This window comes from Lemur catta, chromosome 20 (genome assembly GCF_020740605.2).
Source record: "Lemur catta isolate mLemCat1 chromosome 20, mLemCat1.pri, whole genome shotgun sequence".
Classification (NCBI taxonomy): Eukaryota; Metazoa; Chordata; class Mammalia; order Primates; family Lemuridae; genus Lemur; species Lemur catta.
Window position 1 is genome coordinate 13,401,297 of NC_059147.1, and position 12,242 is coordinate 13,413,538.

General features: G+C 38.0%; 1 protein-coding gene across 1 annotated transcript in view; it reads right to left on the reverse strand.

The window, feature by feature from the left end:
• GAN (gigaxonin) overlaps positions 1-12,242 on the reverse strand; it is a 48,873-nt gene that overhangs the window by 21,898 nt on the left and 14,733 nt on the right. Inside the window, exons 2-3 of the mRNA XM_045533282.1 lie at positions 2,824-2,938; positions 15-365 (exon numbers count right to left, since the gene is read on the reverse strand). Of these exons, the coding sequence (XP_045389238.1) occupies positions 15-365; positions 2,824-2,938 (466 nt within the window). The remainder of the gene's footprint in view (positions 1-14; positions 366-2,823; positions 2,939-12,242) is intronic.

Below are 12,242 nucleotides of genomic sequence, written 5' to 3' on the forward strand. Positions count from 1 at the left end.
TAAAGGACAGGTACCTTTCTTATTTCAGTATCATGTGCTATCCATCGAATTACTGCTTCAAATACGTATCTTTCATTGCCAACATTTAACTTCTCAAGAGAAACCACTTCTTTAAGCTTTTGAGGACTCAGTTCTAGGAATTCTTCTGTGCTGCTCACATCTCGGAAATGAGTCTCCAAGTATTCTGTGGCAAGGTAATGCACGTGATGAAGGCAGTAATGCAGTGCGAAGTCACGGATGCCGATGCAGTTCTCGGCAGCGATACAGCCTTCTAGAAACTCACAGCACAGAGTTTTAAGGTCCGTCAGTAGTAGCAGGTCTGCTGCCTGTACAACATCTTGGATTGTATCTTCATTTAGCCTGATCTGGAAGAGAATCATAAATATTTTATATTTGAGTATATATATTTAAAACCCAAACCACCAATTTATTAGGCTGAGCCACATGAAACTTCCATTTTTTTTTAGATCAAAGATGATCGAATATTGGCGATTTTATATAGTTTAACCTAGCACTTTTCTTCCAAGAGTTTGAGGGCACCAAGGAATCTTCTACGAACATAAGCAAGTATGTACTTGGTTAACTTTTCCCAGCTCTTCCTTTGCTGTACATTAACTACCAATAACCCTTCTAAGGTGAACAGTCCATGTTGCTCACTTCCATAACTTAGATAAAAACCTTAATGACTGAAAAGCTTAGGCAATGGAAAGTTCTGCATTCTGTGGTAAAATGTAGGTGACTTCTTTAAATTCTAGCACCAGAACCATTGAAAACCTTGCCTCCCAATCCATTAAGGTCACTCTTCTGCTGAATGGCATGACAAACTGGATGCCAGCCCCTTGAAGGGAGTGGGCTTTATGCTGCCTCAGAAGTCTCGTTCTGAATTCTAAACATTGTACACACTGCAATTTGGTCAACAGATACAATTTGGTCTTAAAACTACTTTGTAGAATAAATCTCTAATATAAGGGCTTTTTTTTTCATTGTGAGTGTTTACTTTTCCTTAATTTTCTTATATTTTCTGTTTGATGTTTCTTCCTCCACCCATTCTGCAGTTTTTTCATGCATCCATAAAGAAATGGGCCTATAAAATATTGCCACAATCCCAAGTGGCACTTTTAGTCTAACTCTGTCCCTGAGAGCATGGGTCCCTCACCTACATTCAGAAGATAAAGGAGAGACTTCATGAAGAGTACAGCAAGAAACACTTGCAACACAGTTTACACTTTTTCTACCACAGACACAAAACAATTTATAACTGCCAGTCGTCTTAGAAACCGAGCAACAAAAATGTGGAAAGTAGTATGTTGAGTAAGCTACAAGCAAAGGAAAATTTTCCATTTATATGACATTACATTCAGCCACAAGACAGCAGACAGCTGTGGACTATTCAAATATAGGCATGTGAAAAAACACTAAATTGCATCTCAATAAAACTAAACTGTCAATTCAGGAGTTTGTTAAAACTTACATTGCAACTAGGATTTTAAATTTAAATGGGGAAAAAATCACAGATGTCAATCTGTAAATAAGGTTTCAAGTTTCAAATCCAAGCCTGAACATGAATAGGCTCTTTTTGGCTTATAACTTGTTACACTAATAATTGCTGCTGATTTGACTTTGCAAGTTAGACAAGACATTGGTCTTAGGCCTGGTTTTGTGATGCTACAGAGAATCTCCAGTATTTTAAAGGCTGCCCCCAAATTAATTTAAATCCATTTATCTTTAACAATAATACATATACATACCTACCACCTAGTGTTTAGAGAAAAGAGAAAGGATAATGTGAAATCAAACCAAAAACTCCAAAAAGGATGAGAATCACTAAGCGCAACTCTGGACAGAACGAACATATTGAGACAAAGAAAGCAACACACTCAGAATACTTATATGTATTCTGTAAGAGAAACAGTCCTTATGGAAAGGAAAAGTAAAACAAGAGTGGTGAAGAAGGAACAAAGGAGAGAGTAGAGAACAAGATCTCAAAAAGAATAAAATAAAATGCATTCTCACAGAACCAAATGTAAGACACACTGCCTCTTCTTTCTGTTAAAAAAAAAAAAACACAAAAAACAAACAGCCCTGATTCACACCTGAGATTTTTCTTAAGGTTCCTCATGCTTTACCTGAAATCATATAATGGGGGCTGGGGGTGGGGTGGTCAGAAGAAGGCGAAGGAAAAAAAAGAAGTCTCATCACTTATCACGTTTTTCCCAAGGCATCATTACATTTCCAGAAGTGTAAGTGGGAACAAAGAGGAAAAAGAGATCAGGAAGGAAGAATCGGTGGGCTGGGATGTGGGTACTACTGAGGCAGCAGGACCAAAGCATCATGAATATCACAGGGGTGCCTGATATTTGTGGGAATCCCCTTTCTTAGGAATGATCTATAAGGAACTCTTTATTTCTGCAAAATAATTCCCACTGCCCAAAGCATGCTATGGAGACAGCAAGTTCCTAAATAGCGTGGATACAAACAAGATTGGATTCAAGATTCAAAAACAAAAATGGAAAACACAGCAGTGAAGGCAGCATCCTATGTTCTTCATATCTCATACTGGGTGGTGGAGCTCAGAATGGTACAAATAAAAACTGCAATTTGGGGCTAAGCTCTCACTTCGCCTGCTTCTCTTTTAGGAGCAGGGCCCTGGAAGAACACACATGGGGTACTATTACCAACCAGTAGGAGACGCTAGTCAAAGTACACAATGACAGAAGATGAAGATGACAGTGTTACTTTGTCATATAATGGATGAAAGGAGACCCTCACCCTGAGCTTGAGAAGCCTCTACTTAGGTCTTCCTTCCTTTGTTTCTCATCATACCTGCCCACTGAAGATGTAATCCAGGATCTCTCTCATAACCATTACCGATATCCCTTCAAGTTCAATCTTATAAGTTGATCCATCATCTTTTGGAGGATTATAGTTTAACTTTGTCCTAAGAAAGGGAAAAAAAATGTAAAATTTCTATGAAAGAACAGAAATAGCTATAAATATTTACGCACTAAATACTCTATAAAGTATACGATACTTATCCAGTATATGAACCCCCACCTAGAAAATTTAGCTTGTTAACTTTAGATCTATATATTTTTATAACTTGCAACTAAAACACATTGGTCCCAGGATTCAAAATGCTACTTAAAAAACAAAACAAAACAGACAGCCAAAAAACTAAGATCCACATGAGCATGAATCTCTATATAACCATGGAAAGTCTAGTCCCTTTAAGCTTATTTTTTTGTGTATTTAATTATCTATTTTTGATAATATAACAAGGACTCCACAGACCTACCACTCAAGACAAAAGCTACAACCTTCACAATAACCTGCTTCTAACCAAATGGTCCTCCCCACCAATCCGTTCCTCTGCTTCCACTATCTAAAGTAACTATTATCCTAAATCCTATATTCAGTTTTCCCTTGCCTTCTCTTTTATGATTGCATCCATGAAATATGTATCTTTACAGTTTTAAGTTGTTTTCAATTTTATAAAAGTGTGCATATCACCCTGCTTCTTTTGTTCTTTCTGCTGTATAATATCCCACTTTCCTGGTGAAGGGACTCTGGGGTTGTTTCCAGGTTTTCGATATTGTGAACAGTGTTGCTGTGACTATTATGGTATATGTCTCCTTTTATACTATGTAGCAGAACTTTCCTTTGCTTTATGCCTGGGAATGGAATTATGCTAAATTATTCTACAAAGTAGGAGATGATACTAAATTATTCTCCAAAGCAGGTAGAGCAGTTTACAGCCTCCTCTGCGATGTATGTGTAAGAGCATCTGTGGATCCATAAACTCTACCACATTTAAATCTGTCACACTTCTTAAGTTTTGCCAATCGAATGAGTAAAATATGGCATCTCACTCTGGTTGTCATCTGCGTTTTCCTTATCACTCAGGTGCTGAACATCTCTCCATATGTTTGTGGCCACATGTTTCCTCTTCTGCAAAACACCTGTTCAGTCCATGTCTCTTGCTCATTTTTTATTAACTGTCTTTCTCATATTAAGGGGTAGGCATTTTTTATATATTCTTGATATTAATCTTTTGGCAGACTTAACACTTTTTTAAAGGTCATGAGCAATTTGAAGAACAATATTTCACAGTCAATGTTTTTGCATCTTGTTTAAGAACCTGTACCTTATGTAAGGTCTAAAAGATATTCCCAATACGTTTTTACTAAGAAAATTGAAGGCTTTTGAAAAAAAATATTTAAGTGAAATTTTAAAAGTAATTTTAAAAGTAACTTTAAAATTTGCTGTTGATATGAATTATAAATATGTTAAATCTCACAAATGGCATCATCTTAACTGCTACCTAATAACCATGCTTTCTAAGAACAGAAAAGCACACTTCCAAATGATAGTACTCAAGTAGTAATAGTTACAGGGAGAACTTAGAAACAAAAATTAAACTCATCCTTTGTGTTCAGACTTCTATAAGAAAGTCAATAAAGGAGGAGACTTTTGGTAGACTGAATACAAAAACAACAGGAAATAATATTAATAATATTGACAAAATTTCATATGCTAGAAAACAGACAAGAGTAACTGACATGGAATATCTGAGGATGCTAAACGCTAATTTAGCAGAGCACAAAGCCAAGAAACAACCTAAATTGCACTGAAGACTCCCCATGGCTCAAGAACTGGTAATACAGGGTAGCTGTGGAAGGAGGGCTAAAAGATGAGCTAAAAATAGAACTATTGACAAAGTCTGAAGAAACAGTTAAATTTCCACATTCTCCCTCCACGTGTATACCCGATTCCTGTGCACAGTTCAGTAAGACTCCCCACCTCCAGTGGAAGAGAAGTGATTTATATTCTGAAGAGAACAAAATTAAGGGTCTCTGGAGGGGGCTGCCAGGCACATTTGAGGGTAGATGTATCATATAAAAAAGGGACAGAGTTAAGAGAATGTTTACAAAATGAATGCTGGACCAGCAGTTATGTCTTCCCCAATCCTGCTCCTAAAAGGCTGAAAGCCAGACCTATACTCTCCAAGCAAGAAATGAAGATTCTTCTGGAGGATTTATTCAGCCCAAGAATACAGCCCTAAAGAGGCATGGCCATCAATCTACCCCAAGAAAATAATCTAGTTTGATCATGCAACACAGTGAAACCCATGATCAACAAGCCTAACCTATGGGCTCTGAGCTTCTAGTACATTTTGAAGCAGCACTTCTGAAATTTTTTCATGTCACATCACACACAGAAAATGTAATATTACTCTGGGGTAAACAGAGGTCATCTGTAGGCTAGGGGCTAGCAGAGCCCCCAGCCTCTTCGGACGCTGTGCAGCCATTCTGAAGACTGACACCATCAGTGTCTTCACATACCCACAACACATTTTTTTTGGTACACTGGTTAAGAAACTGTCTTAGAGCCCCACTCTTAAAATTGAGCAAACAGGAGTCACTACACATTTAAGAAAGACAGAAACCAAAATCAACAGAAAAAAAAATGCAACTTGGAGGAAGTGAAGATTATGCTAAAAGGCAAAGTTCAAGGAAAAAGAAAATCTCTCATTAATATTCCCAGAGAGAAAAGAGAGGATGTTGCACTCATGAAACAAGAATAAGATGCTATAGAAAGGAACATTCAGAGAAAAAAATTTTAATGATTGCAAAAAATTATTTTTTAAGTATAAAGTCAAGATAAAAATTTGGAGGAAATCTAGAAGACAGAGCAAAAAGACAAAGGTAGAAAATAGGAGAGATAAGAAAACTGGAAGATCAGACTAGAAGGCTGAACATCTGAACAACAGTAATGTCCTCCCCACCAAAAAAGAGAAGACTACCAAGGAAATACTCATAATAATGGATGAAAACAGAGCCACTCTAAGGCATATCATCAGAATACTTCAGGACACTAAAAACAAAGGAAAAATTCTTAAAAGCTTTCAGAAAGAAAAACAGTTTACATAGAAAGGAAAAAGAACCAGAATGACTTCATACTTGTAAATAAAGGTTAGACAACAAAGGGGAAATGACTTCAAAATTCTGAAGGAAAATTATTTCCAACCTAGATTTTTATAACCAGTTAAACTATCAATCAAGTGGAAGGAAAGAATAAAGACATTTTCAGCTATACAAAGTCACAAAACAATTTACTTACCATGGAACCTTTCTAATACTGCTGTTAGACAATGTGCCCCAACCACCCAAAGGAGTAAACCAAGAAAGTGGAAATTCCAGATACAAAAAAGACACAATCCAACACAGGAAAGAAGTGAAGGGAATGCAGGATAATGGTGAAGGAGGATCCCAGGATAACAGCTATGTACAAATAGAAGGAAGCCAGTCCATTCTGGAGCAGGTAGGAGGCCCTTATAGATCCTTAAGAAGATGGACTATATAATATACATGAAAGCATAAAAAGGATATTTATTTTCAGACAAGCCAAGTGAAAATAAAAAAAAAAATAAAGAAGATGTTTAGACAACTATGTTTCCTCTCTGCATTTCATATCTACTATTCCTGCCTTTACAGTTTCTATTGAACTTAACAGTTTTACTCAAAAGGCACTTCATCTCCACTTGCTGTACTCTAGGTTTATTTATATGCCTGATGCTTTCACTAAAAGAAACAAAAAAATTTCAATCCATTCTCAATCAAGAGAAAAAACAGGATAAGTGGTAAGAATAAATACCTAAATTTTGGCTTTGAAATGCATCATATAATCTTTTTGGCACCAGATGTGCCTTCCTAGTAATGTTTCACTTAGGATGTCATGACTATTTGTATTTCTTAGTCACTGTGCTGGTTATCAATGTATTGCCTCTCAACTCCAAATTCACCCTTTTTGCTTGCTCTGTGAAAAGGGATCTGATCCTTTTAAATAATTTTCCTTTGTCAACTGGCATGATGTTAAGCTTTGCAGTCGAAGGCTGTGGAAAGACACTGCAGGAGGAAAACTGTGCTTGCTGGTGCTGGTGTGGCGGCTTGGCAGGCTCCTACGACACAGCCTTCTTTGCCAGCATCAGGCTCCAGCAGTGCCCAGCTGCCAGCAGCGCCCTGCAGTTTCCCCAGAGCCTCCTTCAGGTGCCTTCCATGAAAGCTTTCTCGGGCACCTCAGAGGACAGATTTCTGGCAAGTTCCACTAATGTGGCTTTTCTGCCTTCCAGAGAGCCATGGGTGTACCATGTAATGAGGTCAGCTCTAGGGGTAGTAGCTGTTCCATATATCTGCTATTCCTACAGTTTTTAAAGTTTTCTTTACTTTTTACTAGCCAATGCTGTATTACACTCATCTTCTATTGTAGTTAATAATTCTTAATATTACTAAATATTATTCAAATTATCGTATGGTTTTCTCTCCTGACTGGACCCAGACTGATAAAGCTGCTAACCTATTTAAGGATGGTTTCTCCAAAGTGTGTTCAGATACAGGAGCTTCAAGCAGGGGTTAGAGTTGTTATTTTAAAGTAACCCATGTTCAAATAGGAGACAGCTGTACCTGCAGGAGTGTGGGAGACGGAGGCAGGATGAGGGGAACTGGACCAATGGGAAAAGGTCAAAAGGACACATTTTATTGTTTCCCTTGTTAATTTTTGACCCATGTCACTGGACTGGTTTTATTATGGTTATTTTAAAGATGACTGTACTGTCATATGTTTTCACAGTAAACGAGGATCCCTGTCAAGAAGAGTTTTCTCTCGGCAGGTGGTGGAGTATAGCCAATGGCTAAGAGGACAGAAAAAAGACTGCTTTAAATACAACCACTGTACACATCTATAAAACGTGACCCTTTCCAAAGCCCATGAACAAACAAATTGGTATAAACTCAAAGTCTCTAAACATCAGAAGGGTAAATGACAAAATTTTAATTATGGTTTGAATTCATATCCTTACACCCGCCCCCAAACGTTCCCATCACCCTATCCCACCTCTAACCTCCAGCACCACCACTGCACACCCAATTCCCACCCATCTTTGAAGATCAGTTCCAAAGTCAGTCATTCCACAAGTTTTTTTCCAGATGCCTCCATCCTGTCACAGACTGCACCTCCTTCTCATCTCTTCGCAGGTAAAAATAACTTCTCCTGCCTGCTACAGATTTCCCCAGCACTTTATCAATAACTTTACTGGGACATATTGAGATTATCAAGTTCTGTCCTTTATTATGGCATTTCTGTACCACCTCCCTTACTAAACTCTAAGTTCCTTGAGGCTAGAGTCCTCTTTATCATTGTAATCCTGCAATCTAGCCCACCAGTCTACAGGAGATGATGCTCAATAATTATCAATAAAATAGATTTCTGAGCTGATAGTGGTCTTTAAATGTCTGAAATGCTATCACATGAAAGACCTTTTCTGAAGACCTCAGGTACAATAAGCTAAATCAATAATAAGGAAGAACTTTCTAATAAATATATCTGCCCAATGCTAACAGGATTAAGGCCCAATGCTTTTCAAACGTTAATGTTCACAGGAATTATCCGTGGATCTTGTTAAAACAAGATGTTTCTGATTCAGAAGGTCAGTGGTGAGGACTGAGTGTCTGCATCCATTGCAAGCTCTCAGGTGACACGGATTCTGCTGGTCTCCAGACCACTAGCTCTGAGTAGCAAGGGGCTCACTGGTGCTTCTCAAATTATCTGTGGTATGTTTTTATATTTCCAATCCGTCCCAGAACATTTTGTAAAATATCATAAAAATTACTAGAAAAATGAAATTAAAAAGACATAAAAAAAATACAGGCCCCGATGACTTTATCATTAGATTTAACGGATAAGAATTACTCTGTCAAATTGCTGTAAGAGTCTCTAAACTCTTACTCTCAACGTCTGTACTTATATCAGCATGGACAGGTGACAATTTGCAGATCAGTCTGCAGACTACATTGTAGCAGCATCAGGCTGGATGAGTATCTGTCTGCCAAGAATATAACGGAAGTTGGAAAACAGGGCCTCTGGTCCCTTCCAATCTTAAACTGTAAGAGTCACTCAAGTCTACTGTGGAACGGTCTTGCTTCATAGCCTCTTGTGATTCACAACTACTTCCTTCGTGCATTCCTTGGATAGTCACCATTCCTTTCCACTTCAGTAGCCCCATAAACTTGTCTTATTCTTCCTCTTACTGTCTTCACTTTCCCCTCCCCTGCAACTCCTCAATTCAAATCTCCATATACCTTTAGTTTTTGTTCCACTCTGTTTTATATTTCTTTCCTTCCATATAGCTTAATTTTTCTAATATCTACCAAAACATTTTCTCCCTAGCTTTCTCTTTTTCATCTGGAATTTTCTCATCTCTTGCACATCATTTCTATCTCTGCCACGTATCACTGAGAATTCAATGAACTGTACAGAATGAGCTAATAAATAATTAAAAAGAGCCAAGCTAAAGGGTTAATAACTGAGAATTTGTTTCTAGAGGCGGCCTTTCTATGTTCTCCATCCCCTCCCCGCCCCCCACAAGCTATAGGGTCATATGTAAATTTGTTGGAAGTCACAATATCCTCCTTTTTATTATGTGATGTCAATTTACAAACTCTCTCCTAGAAAATGCAGCAGTCTTAAAATATCACTGAGAATTTCACAACATTCATGGAGGGAACAAACTAGAAACAATTGAGAGTATTATAAAAATGGGCCTCAGGGGTTCACATATCAATATTCATGCCTGTCACATTCTCCCCTAGTTTTCTGTTTCTAGGGCAAGACATTTCCCCTCTCTGCCCATGTTTTCTCATTTCTAAATAGAAGAGATTAAATAAGGTGATTTGAGATCCTGCACAGACTCAGCCCTGACACACACCCTGTTGGGTCCTAGAGGCCGAAGTCCCGTCAGCTCATTCAGTTATCTAGGATTTATATATGTTTCTTGCGGATTATGCAGTGTAAGTTTACTTTTCCTCCAATCTCCTATCCTTTGGCCAAGCATTTTAAAATTTTCTGTTCCATTAAAGTTGAACAGGAAGTGAAACAACAATCAATTTTACTTTTTCTTGACAACACCGAAACAAGGTTTTGTAAGAAAAAAGTTGTTGGCTACTATCTAATAAAGAAGTTGGTATGATACAAAGTCTTACATCCATGGGAAGGGAGTCTATAACTTTTAAATAACTATAACAGAGCCAAAGTAAGCCATATAGTCCTCTTCTTACACATTCCCAAATTGCTGAAAAAGTTCAACATGTCTAAATTCTAAATGCCACAACAAACAACCCAGACAATCAGGCCTGATCTCTTCTTCCAAGAATCATTTCAGACGTTACTGAATGGGATTCGATGTAATTGTGACAGAGAGTAAGTCTGATGCAAAAGCTTGTCTCCAGTAAAAGCAAAGAAACACACTCAAATAGAATGCCAGAGAATGCAATGTTCAAGAAGTCAAGATTTATAGAGACTTTGGGTGATTCATGGGTATTACTCATATGGTTTCCAATGATTCATGTCACCCTGAGCTGTGCAGCTACCAGGAACAGGCTCTCTGAGACACGCGAAGGGGCGTCTGTGCTGGCCACCCCATCTGCCCTCACGCCAAGCTAGTAATTTATATTCCTGTGGGAAGTTTGTTTTACAGATGCCCCCTGCTCCTTTTTAATCTTCACAAGCTCCTAAAAGCACATCGAAAATGGATGTTTGGGGCACTGAAACCACTCCCTGTGATTCTATAGTGGTGGATACATGTCATTACACATTTGTCCAAACACATAAAATGTATAACACCTAGAATGCACCCTAATATAATCTATGGTCTTTGAGTGACAATGATGTGCTAATGTAGGTCCGTGATTTTTAACAAATGTCCCACTCTGGTACAGGATATTGATAATAGGAGAGGCTATGCATGTGCGAGGGGCACAGGGAATATTATCTGTACACCTTCCTCTCAATTTTGCTGTGAACCTAAAGCTGCTCTAAAAAATATTTTTTTTTTAAAAAAAGTATCTAAGTCTCCAATCAACTTAATGTAATATCAATTTGTAGTTAATGCTTTCATCAACCAATAACCTCTCAAATAGGTCTTTTTACAGCATACTTTCCTGGGTGAGAAAACAGGAACTTGTCTATCTCACAATTCCTGCCATCCAAGAATTTCATCTATACGGAAGAAAAGCATTTATAGTTGTTGAGACAAGACCAGAGGAAAAGCACTCGGGGCACATAGCACCTGCCCCAAGAATTAAATTTTCCGCAAGCCCGGCTGCTGAAATAGCCTGCTGTAACCCTAAGACCAGTTTGACCTAGTAGCTGCTCAAATGCCCTGCTGTGATAAGACTGGTTCCACCCATCGCCATCACTCACCAGAGCATGACAGCTCCCAAAAGCTTCTCCAGTGCCAATGAGCTTTCTTTCAAAACAATAAATATCATTTGTCTTTCTAACAAAACTTCCAACCTTCACTTTGTTCTTCAGACATAACAAAGACTACGTAGTCTCTGTGTATGCCCCAAATTGCAATTCTTGCTTCCCAAATAAAATGTTTTAAATTTAGAGATTTGTTCTACATTTTATTTGACCTGGACAAAAGAGTGAGAGAACGCAAGCAGTTTAGCAAGGCTAGAGAGCAGAGTGTAGGTATGTATATGGGGGAGAAGTGGGGAGGAAGCTGGGGAGGAGGGAAGGTGAGAAGAGCCAGCTCCAGAAGGACTTGAACATCATACACACTTGGACTTCACCTGGAAGGAAATGGGGCTGCTTCTTAGGACTTTGGTTTTTTTCAACCTGTTTATTTTGAAACAGTTTTGGACTTATAGCAAAGTTTTAAAAAAATTGTACATAATTCCTATATACCCTTCATCCAGAAATTATCAAACTAAGAAATTAGTATTGGCATAGTACAATTAACTAAACTATAGACTTTATTAGAACATCACCAGTTTTTTCACTTATGTCCTTCTTCTCTTCTGGGATACAATCTAGGGTCCCAAACTGCATTTAGTTGTGTCTCTAATCTGTGACAGTTTTTCAGTCTTTCCTTGTCTTTCATGATCCTAACACTTTGATGAGTACTGGCCAATTATTCTGCACAACGGCCTTCAACCTGAGTTTGTTTAATTTCTTATGATTCCACTGAGGTTATGCATTTTTGGCAGGAACACTACAGAAATGATGTTGTACCATTCTCCGCATCATATTAAGGAGAACATGATGTTGCTGTCTTATTACTAGTGGTGCTATTAACCTTGGTCACTTGGTTATGGCAGTGCCTGTTGGGTTTTCCATTGTTTTAGTTACTGTTTTTCCTTTTGTAATTAATATATTAGAGGAGATAATTTGAAAATATGCATATA